The following is a 21509-nucleotide window of genomic DNA, read 5'->3' on the forward strand; positions in this document are numbered from 1 at the left end:
CAGATTGTTTACATGAAGAATATGCTTCAGTTTGGGTTTTTCTGATGTTATCTCTTTTGAGGTGTGGGATGTACCTTTGGGGCAGGGCCACTGCACAGGTAATGCTGTGTCCTCAGTGAATTACATCAGGCAGAGAAAAATAGCAGCTTCTCCTGTGACAAGTGATGTTAACTTTGAATAGTGAAAATGGTACCTCCTATACCTTTGTCCACTAGAAAACTATCCATGTTTTCCTTTAGGATTAATGTCACCTGTGAGGATACTTTGATACTATGTAATTATCCTGTTGCTTTTAAACTTTTACTTAATTTTATTATCTATTAATGGCTTTGGCCTGAATCAGTTATTACTATAAAGGTTGTTATTACTAATAACTCATTGTTTCTTCTACCTTATCCGTCAGAGCTTTCTCTTCTCTTATTTACTTATTTACTCACGTCCTTACTATGGACTGGTGGAGTCTTTTTTTTTTAGTCAGTGGTTTATAATCCACTCTCTTGTTATTCATTCTGAGTTTCGAATTTTCGCGTATTTGCTCAGAAAGACCCCCTTCACATTGTCTCCTCTGTCATTTTTCTACGAGCCCATCATTTTTTGAGCTCTCCCTTATTTTCTGGCATTACAAGAAGTCACAGTTCATCTTGTACTCTGCCTGCCCCAGTCCTAGATTCACACATTTCACCAAGGTTATCTGACTCCTTTTAGCGATAAATTGTATTTAAATAACGAAATGTGTGTGCTAAATGTGCTTGTAGCTACTGGATATTGTTGCTTATAAGCACAAAATAAAATGTGCTTGTTTAAGGGCAGAGTTCATTGAATTTTGACTGTGAGTGCTGCACTCACAGTCCCTAGGTTAATCTCATCTGACCACTCCCAAATGTATTTCTCAAACCTAGTCTTCTCCCCCAAACTCTCGATTTTATAGCCACTTATTTCTACTAGACATCTTCACCTGAATTTCCAATAGACATCCAAATTCAACATGTATCAAGCTGAAATCCACCCCACACCTGTTCCATCTGCAGCCTTCCTCATCTCAGGTGATGGCAGCTCCATTCCCCCAGTTATTCAGGCCAAAAACTTGAAAACATATTCAAAATGTATTCAGAATCCCCCCACGTCAACTCTCTCCATGGCTACCCCTATGGTCTAACCAAACCATCATTTCTTGCTAAGATTATTCCAGTACCTTCTTAACAGATCTCACTGCATCAAAAGTTTGCTGCTACAATCTTTTCTTAATACAGAGGCCACGGTGACCCTTTTTAAATGCTGTGTTTCCATGTTACTCTTCCTCTCAAAACTTTGCAGTGGTTCCACATTTTACTGAGAGTAAGAGACCAAGTTGTTACAATGGCTTTCAGAGTAAAGTTCTCACACACACCTCCACTTTGCTCTATGAACACGTCTCTTTCTCCTCTTTTCTCTCACTCTACATGCCAGCATCCCAGCCTCACTCCCACTCTGGGATTATTTGAGCTGATCCCTCTGTAAGAAAGGCTTTTCCCCAGACACCTGCTTGGTCAGCTCCTTCATGTCCTTCAAGTTTTGATCAAATCGTAGCCACTAATGAGGCCAACCTTCGCTATCCCAACACAGAACTCCTGATCCCGTGTCCCTTGCTTTCCTTTCTTCCCCCATTGCACATACCAGCTTCTAACCCATTTTTATAAATTTCTTCTTTTTCGTTTATTGCTTATTATTTTCTATCTCCCTTGGCTAGAATGCAAGCTTCTTGAAGATGGGGCTCTTTGTTTTGCTCACTAGAGGATCTAGAACTGAAAGATCTCATCAAGCATCTGGAACAGTGTCTGTCCCTTAGTAACATTTAGTAACACTCAAAACATTTTTTTGTGTGGCCTCATTCTACTCATTGCAGTATCTTATTTCCCCAACCAGGGATCGAACCCAGACCTTGCCAGTGAAAACTCCAAGTCCCAACCACTGGACCATCAGAGAATTGCCTCAAAACATTTTTTAATGAATGAACCACTTTAACTTGTACTTTGATTGATAAACAGAAGTGAGAACCCATCAGTAGAACTGATTGATGTGTGCCTAAGCACCCAGCTTCAGTTTACTGCTCTTATCTCCTTATGGTCTTGTTTATATCTCCCCACACATGAAATCTAAAACCAATTGAAAATAAAAGGAATTTTAATCAGGTGGCATTTCCAAAAAGCAGTGGGTATTGTATGCCCTGAGTTAAGTCTTTGCATGCATAATAAACCCAAGTAACTTTCTGATTTTGGTCATTCCCTGACCTTGGGGAGCGCCAGATTGTAAAAGGGTCATTTTCCATTTATTGCTCTGCTTCTAATATCCACTGTGATTTTGAGTTCTGTAGAGGAAAAGGAGACCTGGGAGGAGGCATGAGAGGAACCAAAATTTCTTTATGTATGAACAGTATGTTTTCCTACTAGGACCATTCAGTTGACTCCAGATCTAAATTTGGCAGCAGACATCACTCATGTGGCTGAGTGATTCATAGAATTTCATTTGAGATGAAACATACCTTGACAGACATTCAAATAATGTGCTTCAGGTATTTCTGGACAGTCAACAGTCAAGTTTTAAAAGGCACATGTGACAGGAGTATTAAAATATCTCTACTGACAGGATCAGATTTTTATGGCCACCAGTGAAAGAGAATATACTCCATTAGAAAATAAACACCCTTTATGCTTCATGTCATGAGAATCTAGGTCACTCTTGTGCTGAGAGTTTTAATTCCTTTGCTGCCGATGTTCCTGGGACATTAGGAAACCTTTCCTTGTGTCCAAGCTAGTGTATTCTCAACTCTTCTAATTCAGGTGAAGGATTTCATCAGACTACAGAGATTGTAGGATGAGAACCTGTTCTAAATTCTGGAAACTCCATTCCAGTATAGAAGAATAAAAAAGCATAACTGTTCTTTAAATGCATTCAAAATTGTGTAAATTTACTCACTAAGTTTACTAACGTTGTTAATAAGAAAATGAGGTTTTTAATTCACTTTCATGTCTTCCAAAATTAGTCAGAAATATCTCCTTTTAATGAATGTAACATATCAGAAATATCCTTCTTGTTCTAGAAGAATTTCAAATGCAGAGTCACATGGTCTCTATTTAAGAAAGCGTTGAGAGCATCTCTTGGGATTCCCTCCTTTATAATGCACTCTATTTTTACAGAGTGGAGAAAATAGGGCTTTTCAAATGTATAACTTTGGAATTTGATTGCTTTCCACAGATACAACACACTCAGGGGAAATTGGCACCAAGAAAAAGGTGAAAAGACTGTTAAGCTTTCAGAGATACTTCCATGCATCAAGGCTGCTTCGTGGAATTATACCACAAGCCCCTCTCCACCTGTTGGATGAAGACTACCTTGGACAAGCAAGGGTGAGCTAGTTACCCCTATGTCGCTTCATACCAGGCCAGTGGCTGAGAGGGTGTGCCTCCCCCGACCCTCCCACCTCCCTTACCTCCACTGGTAGCACCTCACTTTAAGTCCTACTTTGGAGCCCTGAGGAGCTCTGTGCCTCTCAATGGTTACTCAAGACATCTGGGCTTTTTCCTTAAATATTAATATAAAGTGAGGTTAATAGAAGCACACTCCTCATAGGGGTGGCACAAAGACTAAATAAAGTAAAGCATGTTTGCATGCTTAATAGACTCATACCTAGCACATGCTAGCTATTTTTATTTTTATAAATGAATGGCAAGCCACTCCAGTACTCTTGCCTGGAAAGTCCCATGGACGGAGTAGCCTGGTAGGCTGCAGTTCATGGGGTCGCTAAGAGTCGGACACAACTGAGAGACTTTACTTTCACTTTTCACTTTCACACATTGGAGAAGGAAATGGCAACCCACTCCAGTGTTCTTGCCTGGAGAATCCCAGGGACGGGGGAGCCTCGTGGGCTGCCGTCTATGGGGTCGCACAGAGTCGGATACAACTGAAGTGACTTAGCAGCAGCAGCAGCAAATGTGCAAAATATTTTTGCACAACACTAAGTAAAACAAGGTTTTCCCTTGTAGCTCAGTTGGTAAAGAATCTGCCTGCAGTGCAGGAGACCCAGTTTCGATCCCTGGGTTGGGAAGATCCCCTGGAGAAGGAAATGGCAACCCACTCCACTATCCTTGTCTGGAAAATCTTATAGACAGAGAAGCCTGGTGGGCTCCAGTCCATGGGGTCGCAAAGATTTGGCCACGACTGAGTGACTAACACACACACACAAGTAAAACAAAATTTTGGACTGGCTGATTACCAATGAAAGAATAACTAAATGTTTTAACCCATCGTCTTAGCATATTCAGTTCAGTTCAGTTCAGTCGCTCAGTCGTGTCCGACTCTTTGCAACCCCATGAATCACAGCACGCCAAGCCTCCCTGTCCATCACCAACTCCTGGAGTTCACTCAAACTCATGTCCATCAAGTCGGTGATACCATCCAGCCATCTCATTCTCTGTTGTCCCCTTCTCCTCCTGCCCCCAATCCTTCCCAGCATCAGAGTCTTTTCCAATGAGTCAACTCTTCGCATGAGGTGGCCAAAGTATTGGAGTTTCAGCTTTAGCATCAGACCTTCCAATGAACACCCAGGATCGATATCCTTTAGAATGGACTGGTTGGATCTCCCTGCAGTCCAAGGGACTCTCAAGAGTCTTCTCCAACACTACAGTTCAAAAGCATCAATTAGCTACCCTGAAATAAACCCAGTAATTACCAACTTTGAATTCCACTTAATCTATCAGTACAGTGCATTGTCTTTTTTATAAATTTTAATTTATTCAAATTTTTAGTAATTTGACAATTATATTAGGAATACACTGATCCAACAAAGGGTGGAAATATAGTATGGGACAATCTAAAAAAAGTTCACAGGTCATCTCTAGCCCAAACTCTGAAAGGAATTTAAATTTTAGGAATAAACTGCCTCAGTTTAAACAGAAGTCAAAGGTAATATTTTATAGTTCACATGATAGGTAATATTTTGCCATCTATAGACCACTAAGAAATATATTCTAATGGTTTATACTATTAGGAAATAAGCAGCATGTAAAGTTGGAAGAACTAATTCCCAACATTAGATCTACAAAAAGAAAATAATTATCATTCCTTCAAACAGCCCAAGATCTGAGATTGAGGGAATGTTTGGCTGATTGGTTGGTTGGTTGTTTCATTTGGTGAGAAAGTGAAAGTGTTCATTGCTCAGTCATGTCTGACTCTTTGCAAGCCCACAGTGTAGCCCACCAGGCTCCTCTGTCCTTTGAATTCTCCAGGAAAGAATACTGAAGTGGGTAGCCATTCCCTTCTCCAGGAGATCTTTCTCATCCAAGAATCAAACCCAAGGCTCCTGCCTTGCAGGAAGATTCTTTACACTCTGAGCCATCAGAGAAGCTCTAGAAGGAGAGCAAAGCTAAGCTCCCAGCACTGGAGCATCTGACAGCATTCTCAGGGATGCCACCCCTCTCAGCAGCCATCTCCCAAGAAAGATGATGCTGAGTTGTAGGAAGAACCAACAGGCTAGAAATCGGGATATCAGAGATCAAATTTTAGCTCTGCCTTTAGAATTGTGTGACCTGGATTAAAAGAACACTTAAACTGGACTTCACCCAAAATCTACTATCCCTATATATCTTGATGCTGTTGTGAAGTCTTTGTGTGCCATGATGAGGCCTTCAGATGTTATCATAAGACACAGGGAGACCACTCAACGGGAGGTGGGGAAAGAGAGCTGGTCCTTAGCAGAAGCAGGGCCCATGAGAAGAGAGGAAGGCAGTCACTGGAGCTACAGTGAGGGTTGAGTCAGCAGCTGCAACTCTGACACCATCTAACTCTAAGCAGGAGGTATTGTTCAAAAGAAAGGTGGTCCAGTGGCTAAGACTCTGTGCTCCCAAAGCAAGGGGTATGGGTTTGATACCTGATCAGGGAACTATTAATAAGATCCCAAATGCTGCACAGCACAAAGAAAAAAAAGACATAACCAAAGGTTTGAAAACAGGGACTGAATCAGATATTTGTACACCTACACTCATAGCAACATTATTCACAAGACCCAAAAGGAGGAAACAACCCATATGTGTGCCAGAAAATGAATGGATAAACGAAGCATGGTATAATTCATGCAATGGAAGATTATTCAGTAGGACAATAAGTCTACATTGGACGATAGGTCTTTAAATTATCCAATATTTTCAATTGCCCACGCTTCAGTTTCCTGTCTGTAACGGTGGTTAATTTCACATTTAGTCCACACTGAGCAAAGTAATACGCGCATCAATCATGCAGATTTCTTTTTTTTTAACTTTACTGTAAACCTCCTCCCTTAGGTAGAGACTATAAAGCTACAATTTTAACAGCTGTCTATCATGTGTTCATTGGAAGGACTGATGCTAAAGCTGAAACTCCAATACTTTGGCCCCCTCATGCGAAGAGTTGACACTGGAAAAGAGTCTGATGCTGGGAGGGATTGGGGGTAGGAGGAGAAGGGGACGACAGAGGATGAGATGGCTGGATGGCATCACCAACTCGATGGACATGAGTTTGAGTGAACGCCGGGAGTTGGTGATGGACAGGGAGGCCTGGCGTGCTGTGATTCATGGGGTCGCGGAGAGTCGGACACGACTGAGCGACTGAACTGATCATGTGTGCTTTACTATGTACATGCACTGCTCTAAGCTCTTTACACATATTGCTTTATTTAATCGTCACAACCGCCCTCCAAAACAATAGTGTTATCAGCTATAGTTTTCTTTTTTTTTTTTTTTTTTGCATAATTGCTTTACAGCATTGTGTTGGTTTCTACCAGACATCAACATGAATCAGCCATAGGTATAATGGCTAATGATCCCTCTCACTTAAACCTCCCTCCCACCTCCCTTCCCATCCCACCCCTCTAGGGGTTTGAGTTTCCTGAGTCACACAGCAAATTCCCATTGGCTATCTATTTTGCATATGGTAATATATTAGAAAACTGAGGTACAGAGAGGTTAAGCAATTTACCCAAGGTACCACAACCAGTAAGACATGCAGCTGTCATAGGATGTGGCAGTCTGATTCCGGAACCTGTCCCTTTAACACTGTTATTATTAGGAAGTGGAGTAAGATTTGTTTTACTACAAACCAGTTGTACATAGATAGTAGGACGCTACTATTTTCAACTGTTTAATGCTTTAATTCACTGTCTCTCAAAGTAAATGTTTGGGTCTCCAATATGATTCATCTGAGTGCTTTTTTTTGTTTGCCTTTTCAGCACATGCTCTCCAAAGTGGGAATGTGGGACTTTGACATTTTCTTGTTTGATCGCTTGACAAACGGTAAGTCACCCAAAAGAATTTTCACTAAAATACACACCATCAAATGGGATTAATTTTGTGAAAAACAAAATTTATTTTTAAACACTGTTATTCTTTATTTCTTTCTTTTCCCATGTTCATAAATCTACAGCCATTCTAGAAGGGCCAGGGCAAAGGGAAATTAGTTCAGATGAAGAATAAGGGTTGAATTTGGACTTCACATCTTAATACAATTTCCTTCTGGTCTTGATGACTCCAAAGGCATTTAAAAAGCACAGATTAGATCTTTCCTTGCATAATACTTCAGCCTCCTGCAAAAGGAGGTCATCCATTCTTAGTTGATGAAAACTAGAAACATAAAAGCATATCTGATCAGCCCTGACTCTTACTGGAGCCAATGGTTTTGCACTTTTATTAAGTGAGTGAGTCTGCCCCATTGCAGGTATTGTTCAGATATGCTTGGCATCATGAGAAGAAAATAATTGGCTGAGGATAGAGTACAGAAGCTTAGATTGCAGCTGAAGGGAAAAGTAAAATTCTTATTGCCTCCACTTTTTAAATTCTTGTGCCTATGAATGTTTCTCTTAAGAAAATAATAAGATCCTATTGTATTTTTAACTTCCCTTTAAACAAATCTGATAATAGGGAATCAGTAAAAGACATTACATTTAATGCTGACCGTCATCTACCACAGCCTTCCCAGGAGGTGCCAGTGGTAAAGAACCCACCTGCCAATGCAGGAGACATAAGAGACAAAGGTTTTATCCCTGGGTTGGGAAGAGTCCCTGGAGTTGGACGTGGCAACCCACTGCAGTATTCTTGCCTGGAGATCCCATTGTCAGAGGAGCCTGGTGTGTTACAGTCCATAGGGTTGCACAGAGTCGGACACAACTGAAGTGACTTAGCACACACACACTCATCATATACCAGGTGTGTGTTTTAAGTCATTATAGAAGATTTCCTCACCATTCTATTCCTGACAAACAACACATAGTGGAGAGAGATACAGCCTCAGACCCTGAAACTGAGCTTTGTGTGCATGCGTACTTTGTCTCTTCAGCCGTGTCTGACTCTTTGTGACCCTATGGACGGTAACCCGCCAGGCTCCTCTGTCCATGAGATTCTCCAGGCAAGAATACTGGAGTGGGTTGCCATTTCCTCCTCCAGGGGCTCTTCCCTACCCAGGGATGGAACCCACGTCTCTTTGTCTCCTGCATTAGCAGGCGGATTATTTACCACTAGTGCCACCTGGGGAGCCTGAAAATGAGCTTTACACTGTGAAAGCTAGACCATATAGGGATGTATCTCATAATCTTGTGTCTCACTTTGCTCAAGTCAATTGAGAGATGGGGACCAGTACATGAAATTAATCGTGAACAAAAGAATTAGTTCACTGGTCTTTATTAAAAAGAGTATAATCACAACTCACAAAAATATGAAATGAATATGCCAATGATTTTATTTAATTAAATTAATTACAGATTCAGTAAAATGCTACAGCTACTTCAAAGGAAAATTCAGAGTCATACATATATAAGCATTAAGAAATGCTGAAATGAATTTGTCAATAGCTGGGAAACTGGGAGGGGAAAATCAATTGTATTTCCCTCTAATTTCATTTTCATGTATACAGACACTAATCATCTGCAATGATATTGGTTATCTAAAATTTTGATTCTTGTGAAATAGCTCAAAGATAATGAAAGCTGTAAAAACACATAGAATCAGATACCCTGGACGAGTATGCTTAAGCAACGCATAGTTTTCCATTTAAGATACCAGTCCTTTTCTTAGTCCATTTCGGTCTTTCATAAACTCCACAATGCTTTTAAAATTCAAAGTCCTTATTCTCTAGTGAACGATATTTCTTGAATGCTTAACAAGTTATTATAGCTTCAGTTTTGCACCTCTGCTGACTTGAGTTACAAAGCATCTCATAGTCAAATCTCATCTTGAGTGATTTTCCAAAGAAAGAGTAGGCAACATGGTGGCTTGCTGCTGCTGCTAAGTCACTTCAGTCATGTCCAATTCTGTGTGACCCATAGACGGAAGCCCACCAGGCTCCCCCGTCCCTGGGATTCTCCAGGCAAGAACACTGGAGTGGGTTGCCATTTCCTTCTCCAGTGTGTGAAAGTGAAAAGTGATACCCCTATAAATGTAAAAATCATTTGGAAGCAACTTAAGACCATCAGTGACCATTAAACCACATTTTTTAAAATACCCATACAAATACACACACACACACACACACACACACACACAAGCACGTGCTTATGCATCCCTGCTACTTCTGTAGGCAAACTCTTTTTAACTCTTAATGTTTTCATTGCTGGTGGTATTGGGGAAATGTCTGAGTTAATTTTTCTTGTGCAATAAGAGAAAACCTGGGACCATATCATAATAATAATATCCTTTGTACTTGGATAATTTCAGATCTAAAGAGGAAATGATCCTATCAGAGAACTTTAATTACAGAAATTTTGGACCCTATTGTCTCTCTTGATATTTTAATAGTAATGAAAATAAATTAAAGCAGCTGACTGTTTTCCTATAGGAAACAGCCTGGTAACACTGCTGTGCCACCTCTTCAACACCCATGGACTCATTCACCACTTCAAGTTAGATATGGTGACCTTACACAGATTTTTAGGTAAGTCCTTTTTTCTACATTTCTACTCCATTTCTCATGAATAATGGCAGTCTACAATAAGTTTAATATAAAGTGATAAGAGCCACAGCATGGTAGATGAAGACCCCATATTAGTCTTAAATTATCCATCTTCATTTTAAAACACAGTTTATCTATTTAAATTATTAAAATATAAAGGCTATGTGAAGACAGGGACTTTGCTGGTGGTTCAACAGTAAAGAATCTGCCTGCAATGCCAGAGACGCAGATTCAACCCCTATATCGGGAAGATCCCCTGGAGGAGGAGATGGCAATCCACTCCAGTATTCTTGCCTGGGAAATCCCATGAACAGAAGAGCCTGGCAGGCTTACAGTCCATGGGGTCACAAAAGAGTCGGACATGACCCAGCAACTAAACGACCACAATGTAAGGACAAGCATCAAGAGCAGACAACTGTCAGAGAAGTTACTGATCTGCTCATGTATTAACAAAGCCCAAGCAAAGTACTCCTCAAATAATGCCACTCTGGACATGAGTTGCTGAAATATTCCTTAGGCTTTTTTTTAATGAGAAGAGAACTACTGTGTATATGGACTTCCCTGGTGGCTCACACAGTAAAGCGTCTGTCTACAATGCGGGAGACCTGGGTTCAATCCCTGGGTTGGGAAGATCCCCTGGAGAAGGAAATGGCAATCCACTCCAGTACTATTGCCTGGAAAATCCCATGGACAGAGGAGGCTGGTAGGCTACAGTCCATGCGGTCGCAAAAAGCTGGACATGACTGAGCAACTTCACTTTCACTGTGTTTATAGCACACATTGTAGGCAGTGTTTTGGGTATGTTATTTCTAACAGTTTCAGTAGCTCTGCAAGTTGGGTGTTATCAATATTTGACCCATGGATAAGGAGAAGTACAAAGAAGTTTTGTAGCTTGCTCAAGGTCAACAAATTGTAATTGGCAGAGACTCCATCCAAGCCCAGGTCTGTTGGATTTGACAGCCCACCATCTTTCCACCCAACTGCACCGTCACTCTTCATCAAAAAGCAGTCCCAGCTCTCATTTGACTTTATGTATATGCTTATTTATCTTCCAGTGAATTATCCAGGGCACAATTTTTATATTTTTATTTATTTATTTTGGCTGTGCTGGGTCTCTGTTGCTGCTCAGGCTTTGCTCTAGTTACAATGCAAGGCCTTCTCTTGTTGCAGAGCATGGGCTCCAGGGCCCATAGGCTTCAGTAGTTGTTGTACATGGGTTCAGTAGTTGCGGCCCGCAGGCTCCAGAGCACCAGCTCAGTGGCTGTGGCTCACTGGCCTCGCTGCTCTGCTGGACATGGGATCTTGCAGACCAGAAGTCGAACCCACATCTCCTGCATTGACAGCTGACTCTTTACCACTGAGCCATCCTTGGCACATTTTTAATCACCAAATAACTGTCCTCTGCCTCTTAGTGTGTTCCTGACTTCTTTGACTTGCCACGTGGCAGTGCTTTGAGTTTGAAAGCTGACTTGATACATCAAGAATAAAACAATGGTGATGGTGATAACAATAGCAGCAGCAGCCACCAGGCTTATATGGTGTTTACACATGCTGGGAACTCTTCTAAGAACTTGCATATATTAACCCGTTTAATCCTTACAGTATGCCTTTGAGATCAAAGCTATTATTATCCCCACTTTATAGAAGAGGAAATGAAGGAAACTTGGTTAATTAACTTTCCCAATATACATAAGTAATAGAGCGAGGATTTATATATATATAACAGTAAGATAAACCTGCTGAATAAAATGTACATGTGGCACAACAGGAATATTGGAAACCAGGCAGAGCTCATTCCAGAAACACAAATAACCTCAAGCTAATTGTGTTCAGAGAGATTGAGTGAAGTAATCCCCATGAATGGAGCCAAATAATTTCAATTTGTCTAAAGAGGGAGAATGCAGATACTTTGAGCATGTGTGCACATCAGAGTACGTGTGAAAAAGCCAGAGTCAGTGACAGAAATAACACCAGAATCTACAGCCAAAGTCATAGGCTGGGCTGACAGAATATGGCCACACTCGAAAATCAGGATGTTCTATACACACTGAATATATTGCATCTTAGGCATTGCCTTGGTTAACTTAGCTGAAACAGGCAAGTGGTTTCTGTAAATTGCAAACAAAATTGCTTTATGTCTCTGGGATCAAGAGTACTCTGGTCCTTAGACTGGAAGGGCATGAAAGATAATCATTTGAACTGAATAAGATAGAAATAAATCTAAGGATTCCTCAGTTGGATCAGTGAATTTCCACCTGAAGAATCCCAAGGTTTGCTCTGGTCTGTATTTGTTATTTAAGTGATAAAGCCATCTTTGGATGAGAGCAGGGCTTTTTAAAAGGAAGCCTCTCTTATGGCATATTATTAACAAATGGCAGCAAACTTAATTAAACTATAATGTGAAATAAAGTTGTCCTTTTCCTGCATATTTATTTTCCTATGAATGAGAGCCTTCATGAATGCCAAAAAGACGTGATTTATGAAGGTGGTGAGGAATCCCAAGGGCTTCACAAATCCTTCTAGCCTTTCTTCCCTCCTCCCTCTCCCTCTTCTCCGCTAACAACCCAGTAGAACTGCCAAGCTGGCAAACCGCGTTCATTTCTAAGGCATCCCCATGCTGCGCATTTGGGAGTTGCCTCTATTTTTAAGCAAAAGAGACCTTCAACAAGTCTGAGCTTGTGTGTCCTTCTTGTTTTGTTTTTAGCTGATTGAGTTATCTGTTTACCTCCTAGTCATGGTTCAAGAAGATTACCACAGCCAAAACCCATATCATAATGCTGTTCATGCGGCCGACGTCACCCAGGCCATGCACTGCTACCTAAAGGAGCCAAAGGTAAGGCAAGTCCACTGTCCCCACCAGCGATCTGGAAATGCCAGGTAAACTGCCTGCGGGGCCCCAGATCACCCGACGTAACAGAGCATCTGGGTTATGAGTCATTTATAGCATGAATACAAATTGCTTATATGAAGGGTTCATGGACTTCTCTGGCAATCCAGTGGTTAGGATTTTGCCTTCCAAAGCAGAGAGTTCAGGTTTGATCCCTTCAGGGAACTAAGATTCCACATGGCTCGAAGCCAAAAAAAATCAAAACATAAAACAGAAGCAATATTGTAATAAATTCAATAAAGACTAAAAAAAATGGTTTGACATCAAAAAAGTCTTTCAAAGAAAAATTTTAAAAATCTTTCAGTATCAGCTCTGAAATCATGAAAGAAAGTAAGAAAGTATAATAGTCATAAAAGAAAGTAAATTTTCAGAGGTTCCCTTCTATAATTTATATATTTTCAAGGTGCATTAGGACAAAAACAACCCTCTCTATGACAATCTGCATCTTGGATATTTTCAACAATCACAAAAGTTAGCTGCTTTTGCCTTGATACTATGCCACACATAGTACCAGCACTGAATTTTTCTAGGAAAAGTCTCCCAGCTCATGTTTTTTGGTCAGCAAGTAGAATTAAAACTCCTCAAGACCCAAGTTCCACTTCCTACTGAGGCAACTAGACATCCCAATTCCAGCCCAAGAGAACCTGTGTATATCAAAGACATCTTAAAAATATACCCAGATGCAATATATTAATCAAAAATTTTAAACATGATGATAATGCTTGTTACTCAAAACCTAAACATTTCTTAGCCATATAAAACCTAGCTGGTATAATATATTGGATGAGTTTTGTTAAGGATTTTGGAAAATGATACCTCAGTCCAAGACTCTGTTTAGTTCAATCAGTTTTAACATCAACCACTAAATATACAGATATTCCCAAGACAAAACCGGGTATGCCTCATCCTTATAAAATATCCCAAAGAACTTAAAGGTTTTTTTATTTAATCCTTAAGTAATTTGAAAATTGTAATATATCACAGTTGTATATTTAAAGTTAGTGCTGGATTCCCATTTTCCTGCTTGTTTCCTTAGCTAACCAAAAGAAAAAAAATGACAGCTTCCCACACATTGCCTCACCCTATTACACATTGGAGAAATATGCAAATTTTGCAATTCAGTCCACTATTGATTTCATATTCAAAAAAGTGGCAATGATAGATGAATGATATACAAAAGTGATTTTTTTTAATGTGCCCATCACTTTGGCTTCAACTTTTTCCTTCACTTACAGCTTTCCTGGGAGCAAGGCTGACTGTAGACTCTGCCTGTCCCCAACCCACCATAGGGAGCAGTGTTGCCAACAGTCAGTGCTATTACAACAGCAAAACATGATAAGAGTAGCAGGAGGAAGATGAGGCCACCTGGAAGAGCTACACAATTTGAGTTGCTGAGTTATATTCCTCCCAGTTCTTTCTTCTTTCCTGAAATTTCATGGGGCTGTTACCTTACTGACAGTTTCAGAAGGTTAAGGTCTGAATGATAGGCCCAAATGATACTAATACAATGATTCATTCTGTGTGATTTATCCAAAACAAAGGCTAGCCTATTTTGGGAAACACAGCAATCAATCTCCCAACTCCATTTTTTAACAGCTCGCCAGCTTCCTCACGCCTCTGGATATCATGCTTGGACTGCTGGCTGCAGCAGCCCATGATGTTGACCACCCAGGGGTGAACCAGCCATTTCTGATCAAAACGAACCACCACCTCGCCAACCTATATCAGGTAAGGAAGGCAACAAGATACATTATGGTGAACTGGTTTAGGCCCAGTACTGGAGCCTGAATTTCACACTTGGAAATAGCCTTCATTCAGGGTCAGCCTTAGTGATGACCACAGCCAAACAGCATGGATTTGAAATAGGTTCAGAATATCCCCCAGGTATGATTGGGAGAGAATGGAATTGTAGCATCTATATTATCATAAGTGACCAGTCCAGGTTCGACGCATAAATTTTCCTCTGTTCAAAAAAAAAAAAAAAAGAATCAACCATAGGTACACCCATGTCCCCTCCCTCCCAAGCCTCCCTTCCATCTCCCTCCCCATTCCACCCTTCTTAGACTGTCAGAGTGAACTCTCAATTCTGTTCCATCAAATCAATATGTTCAACCTCGTGCTAATACCGAATTGTCTTGGTTATTGTAGCTGTGTAGTAACTTTTGGAATAAGCAAGTTTGAGTCCTACAACTTTGTTCTTTTTCAAGACTGTTTTGGATATTCTGGGTCCCTTGGATTTTCATATAAATTTTAGGAGCATCTTGTCAATTTCTATGTTAACTGGAACTTTGAAGAGATTGTATTAACTCTATAGCTCAATTTGGGAAGTACTGTCATCTTAACAATGTTAAATATTCCAATCCATGAATGTGGAATATCTTTTTGTTTATTTAGGTCTTTTAAAATTTTTTTCTAAATGAATTTAGAAATTCTAAATAATTTCTGTCAACAATGTTGTATAGTTTTCAAAATATGTTTTGTTCTTCTTTTATTAAATTTATTCATAAGATTTCAATAAAAAAAAAAAAAAACAGAATATCCCCCAGGGAAGATAGTTTGCAAGGATATTCAAGGGATTCAGTTTGCTCCAAAGCAGGTTTGAAATTGTCCTAGGTCGAACAGTATTCCTGAGTCTACCTTCTCAAGGTCTGAGACCATCTGTCTCCATGGGAATAGTCTAGTATATAATGGCCAGTTGAAGCCAGTCCTTGTAGAACTTCTATAAATTATACGTCCCAGGTGCAATTCTTATTCAGATTTGTGTTACATCTCTAGGACCATTTGTTAATCACATTTTAATTTTTTTTTTGTTGGAGTATGGTTGACTTACAATATTATATTAGTTTTAGGTATACAATATAGTGATTCAAAAATTTTATAGACGATACTTCATTTATAGTTATTATAAAATATTGACTATATTATGTACTTTTTTGGCTTCTGAGACAAAGGTATATTATCAAAGATAATAAGCATACTTTGTTGTTATAAAATATTTCAGCAACGCTAGTAGTTTGACCTGAAGAACTCTTATCTCTGATATTCCTTCAGACATTATAACCCTATATCATAAATGAATTATTCCCAGAATTTTCAAGACTGTTTTTGGAAGACCTTTGGTTATCATTAACAAAATCATTGCCTACAAGGGAGTCATTGATCTCAACTGTAGTAGATCTTTTGGAAAAAAAAAAATCAGTGCAGGAGAATTTCTGAAGGATTCCCAAAAAACAGATGCATTATATAAGATACTAGAGCTTGAGGATGTATTAATTCCCAATAAAGCACAGCTGGAACATGAAATAAAGCCTTTTCCCATTCATCTGATTAGCTTTTGGTCTGTATAGAAAGTGGCATACGAACGTTTATGAATCCCCCTGGTACATACTTCAGCACTGGGCTCTCTTGGGCTGTCAGCCAGTACCTGAAGCTAGGGTAGTAATGACCATGAAGAGAGGACAGGATGACAGAATTTAGAAAAACTTTTGATGATGCTCAGTTCAGTCGCTCAGTCATGTCCGACTCTTTGAGACCCCATGAACCACAGTACGCCAGGCCTCCCTGTCCATCACCAACTCCCAGAGTCTACCAAACCCATGTCCATTGAGTCGGTGATGCCATCTCACCCTCTGTCAGCCCCTTCTCCTCCTGCCCTCAGTCTTTTCCAGCATCCCAGTCTTTTCAAATGAGTCAACTCGTCGCATCAGGTGGCCAAAGTATTGGAATTTCAGCTTCAATATCAGTCCTTCCAATGAACACCCGGGACTGATCTCCTTTAGGATGGACTGGTTGGATCTCCTTGCAGTCCAAGGGACTCTCAAGAGTCTTCTCCGAACACCACAATTCAAAAGCATCCATTCTTCAGCGCTCAGCTTTCTTTATAGTCCAACTCTCACATCCATACATGACTACTGGAAAAACCATAGCCTTGACTAGATGGACCTTTGTTGACAAAATAATGTTTCTGCTTTTTAATATGCTGTCTGGGTTGGTCATAACTTTCCTTCCAAGGAGTATGCGTCTTTTAATTTCATGGCTGCAATCACCATCTGCAGTGATTTTGGAGCCCAGAAAAATAAAGTCAGCCACTGTTTCCACCATTTCCCCATCTATTTGCCATGAAGTGATAGGCCCAGATGCCATGATCTTAGTTTTCTGAATGTTGAGCTTTAAGCCAACTTTTTCACTGTCCTCTTTCACGTTTATCAAGGGGCTCTTTAGTTCTTCTTCACTTTCTGCCATAAGGGTGGTGTCATCTGCATATCTGAGGTTATTGATATTTCTCCCGGCAATCTTGATTCCAGCTTGTGCTTCCTCCAGCCCAGCATTTCTCATGATGTACTCTGCATATAAGTTAAATAAGTAGGGTGACAATATACAGCCTTGACGTACTCCTTTTCCTATTTGGAACCCATCTATTGTTCCATGTCCAGTTCTAAAAACTAAACAAAGAAAATAAAAATTAGAACAAAACTTACTAAACTATCTCAGAAGCTAAATGTATTGCTTTGGAAGGGCATAAAAATATGACCAGGGAAAAAATGAATGACTGGAATGAAAGCTCCCAAATAGATTTTCTGTTTTTGTCATGTTTTAAATATGACTTTTCAAATGTCTTTAAACAAAGAATATAAAGTAACAGAACTGTCTGCTTGAACTACTTCCATATAATGTAAAGTGAAAGTCGCTCAGTCATGTCCAGCTCTTTGCAACCCCATGGACTGTAGTTCATGGAATTCTCCAGGCCAGAATACTGGAGTGGGTAACCCGTGCCTTCTCCATGGGATCTTCCCAGCTCAGGAATCGAACCCAGGTCTTCTGCATTGCAGGCATATTCCATATAATGTAAATGCTTGCCTAATTTTAATTTCTCCACATCAAATAAATCACATCAATGGAGTTTAAGAGAGTATCTACTCTACTGCCTGATTTGTACATAAAAATGAGGGTCATAAAACCGTGCTTTGACATGTATAATCAGTTCAGTTCAGTTCAGTTCATTTCAGTCGCTCAGTCGTGTCCGACTCTCCGCGACCCCATGAATCACAGCACGCCAGGCCTCCCTGTCCATCACCAACTCCCGGAGTACACTCAAACTCATGTCCACAGAGTCGGTGATGCCATCCAGCCATCTCATTCTCCGTCGTCCCCTTCTCCTCCCGCCCCCAACCTTTCCCAGCATCAGAGTCTTTTCCAGTGAGTCAACTCGTCTCATGAGGTGGCCAAAGTATTGGAGTTTCAGCTTTAGCATCAGTCCCTCCAATGAACATCCAGGATTGATCTCCTTTAGAATGGACTGGTTGGATCTCCTTGCAGTATAAGGGACTCTCAAGAGTCTTCTCCAACACCACAGTTCAAAAGCATCGATTCTTCGGCGATCAGCTTTCTTCACAGTCCAACTCTCACATCCATACATGACCACGGGAAAAACCATTGCCTTGACTAGACGGACCTTGGTCGGCAAAGTAATGTCTCTGCTTTTTAATATACTATCAAGGTTGGTCATAACTTTCCTTCCAAGGAGCAAGCGTCTTTTAATTTCATGGCTGCAATCAGCATCTGCAGTGATTTTGGAGCCCAAAAAAACAAAGTCTGACACTGTTTCCACTGTTTTTCCATCTATTTCCCATGAAGTGATGGGACCAGATGCCATGATCTTTATTTTCTGAATGTTGAGCTTCAAGCCAACCTTTTCACTCTCCTCTTTCACTTTCATCAAGAGGCTTTTGAGTTCCTCTTCACTTTCTGCCATAAGGGTAGTGTCATCTGCATATCTGAGGTTATTGATATTTCTCCCAGCAATCTTGATTCCAGCTTGTGCTTCTTCCAGCCCAGCGTTCCTCATGATGCACTCTGCATATAAGTTAAATAAGCAAGGTGACAATATACAACCTTGACGCACTCCTTTTCCTATTTGGAACCAGTCTGTTGTTCCATGACCGGTTCTAACTGTTGCTTCCTGACCTGCATACAGGTTTCTCAAGAGGCAGGTCAGGTGGTCTGGGATTCCCATTTCTTTCAGAATGTTCCACAGTTTATTGTGATCCACACAGTCAAAGGCTTTGGCATAGTCAATGAAGCAGAAATAGATGTTTTTCTGAAACTCTCTTGCTTTCTCCATGATCCAGCGGATGTTGGCAATTTGATCTCTGGTGCCTCTGCCTTTTCTAAAACCTGCTTGAACATCTGGGAGTTCACGGTTTACATACTGCTGAAGCCTGGCTTGGTGTATAATAGTATATATAAAACATGTAGTGAATGAACATTTGGACAGAAAGAAAGAAATATGCCAGATGTTAAACATGCAAAAAAATAGGAAAGTAAAAGTAGAATTTCGTCAATTAACTACTCACTGTTAATGAACAAAAACTGATTCTCAAAAGAAAGATATTGCAATCTATCTTGTTCAGATACTAAAAATGGTCTCAAAAAATGGATTCCTTACTCAAACTTTTAAAGTGTAATTTTTAATAATATTTCACCTCTTTGTTAAATATAAGCATTCCAATATAACCAAATTCTGCAGCCTTTTCAGTAGAGCATACACATATATTTTGAACTAGCAACTATTTATTACATGCATCAGATGATATGTCAGTATCTAGGAGTACAAAGATAAATAAAATATAATCCCTGCCCTTGCACATTGGTGCAAACTCAGATGCTCAAAATGTGCAAAATCCAAGAAAACTTAATCCCAGTTTGAAAAACATTAGAGGAGTTAGCCAAAGATATACATATATACCTCTGTATACTTACATAGAAACAGCTTTTTAAAAAGCCTCTGAAGAATAAATACCCATGCTGTTCTTTGTATACAAAGATGTTACAACAATAAAATGAGCTATTATTTTTTTTTTCTAGAAGTGAATTTATGCATCTCAACTGTCTGGCCTGATCCTCAATAGTAAAGAGAAAGATCTTTTGACTAATGACTAGACAGAAATTGGCATAGAAAACCAAAAACCACATTCAAGATATTAACTTCATCAGTCCCCTGCTCAAACAGTCTTGGACTCTCTTGAAGGCCAGAGATCCATGTCTTTAATTTAGGAACAGTGTTGAAAACAAAACAGTATCACTTAATGTCATAAAGATACTTCCAATATCCTAGAGCTGTCTAGTATAAAAGTATAAAACTTTTATCAGCCAAATTGGGATTTTATATATTAAAAGTAAAAATTATTAAGAGGACCTGAAAATAATATGAGATCTTAATTATGTCCAAAAAATATGATGTCTTTTACATTTGGCTATATACCATTGCTTGTCAAACACCATTTATTATTGACTATATGAAGAAACTCCTAAAAGAAAAAGAAAACTCCTTTTAAAATTCAGTTCAAGGACTTCCTTGGTGGTACAGTGGTTAAGACTCCATCCTGCCAAAGCAGGGAGTGTAGGTTCAACCCCTGGTCAGGGAACTAAGATCCCACATGCTGTGCAATGCAGCCAAAAAGATTTTTTTTTTAATTCAATTCAATGAATTGTATAACTAATCTTTATTCAACACTTACTGTGACTCAGAAAGTGAAGTCCCTCAGTCGTGTCTGACTCTTTGTGACCCATTGGACTGTACCTACCAGGCTCCTCCGTCCATGGGATTCTTCAGGCAAGAATACTGGAGTGGGTTGCCATTTCCTTCTCCAGGGGATCCTCCTGACCCAGGGATCAAACCGGGGTCTCTAGCATTGCAGGCAGATGCTTTACCCTTTGAGCCACCAGGGTAGCCCTGCAAGAGTCAGACTATGATTCAAACACTAGCTAAATGATTTTATCTATTATATTATTTAATCTTCACAGTAGCCCAGTTAGGTAGGCACTATCATCATACCTATTTTCCAGAAAAAAGAAAATTGCTATTAAATTTAAGTGAGCTCCCCTGGTGGCTCAGATGGTAAAGAATTTGCCTGCTAAGCAGGAGACCCGGTTTCGATCCATGGGTAAGGAAGATCCCCTGGCAAAGGGAATGGCTACCCACTCCAGTATTCTTACACAGAGAATCCCATGGATAGAGGAGCCTGGCAGGCTACAGTTCATAGGGTTGCAAAGAGTCAGACATGACTGAGTAACACTTCCTTATAATAAGCAGCTAATTAATGGCAGAGCTGGAATTAGAACTCAAGACTTCTGTCTCGAGAGCCAAAGTACCTAAACACTATACGTACCACCTCTAAATTCATGTTAATCAGCGACAGTGTGCAGGAAGCTAAGAACTCTCCTCCAGGGCCTCCAGCAGGAGACAAGTAGCTTAAAGTGGGAGAGCCTTTGCTAAGTACTCTATGGCAGCTAGCTACAAACAAAATGTGATGGGAAGACAGAGGCAAAAGAGAAATTGATTCTGGAGATGGTTTCTGAAAATTAAAAATTAAAAAAAAAAAACTTCATGGCACAGGAGTGATATAAATGTGGTCTTGGAGTGTAAGTAACATTTTGAGTAGCAGGGCAGAGTGCAGCATTAAAGACGGCGCTAGTCGGTGTACTTTGGGGACGCCAACCCACAATCCAGAGGGACGGCAAACGGACTGTGTCCATGGCCTTGAGCTGAGCATAGTCCTGTCATGAACGGCCCTTACCCTCAGCTCAGTGACTTGGGCATGTTATGATGAAATGTATATTCTCTCTTTGATAGACACTGCAGATTAGTTGTACGGAACATGACCTGGGTCAGAAAGTC

The 21509-nt window shown here is 40.1% G+C and overlaps 1 protein-coding gene across 2 annotated transcripts in view; it reads left to right on the plus strand.

Moving 5' to 3' along the window:
- The window catches only part of PDE7B (phosphodiesterase 7B), a 357977-nt gene that overhangs the window by 301470 nt on the left and 34998 nt on the right, over nucleotides 1–21509 (plus strand). For both annotated transcript variants that reach the window (XM_055432829.2, XM_055432828.2), the window contains 5 exons: nucleotides 3232–3383; nucleotides 7235–7298; nucleotides 9832–9927; nucleotides 12678–12778; nucleotides 14429–14560. In XM_055432829.2, coding sequence (XP_055288804.2) covers nucleotides 3232–3383; nucleotides 7235–7298; nucleotides 9832–9927; nucleotides 12678–12778; nucleotides 14429–14560 — 545 coding nt within the window. The remainder of the gene's footprint in view (nucleotides 1–3231; nucleotides 3384–7234; nucleotides 7299–9831; nucleotides 9928–12677; nucleotides 12779–14428; nucleotides 14561–21509) is intronic.

The sequence above is a fragment of the Moschus berezovskii genome, chromosome 10 (assembly GCF_049115385.1).
Source record: "Moschus berezovskii isolate FMDL1 chromosome 10, NW_MosBer_1.0, whole genome shotgun sequence".
Taxonomy (NCBI): Eukaryota; Metazoa; Chordata; class Mammalia; order Artiodactyla; family Moschidae; genus Moschus; species Moschus berezovskii.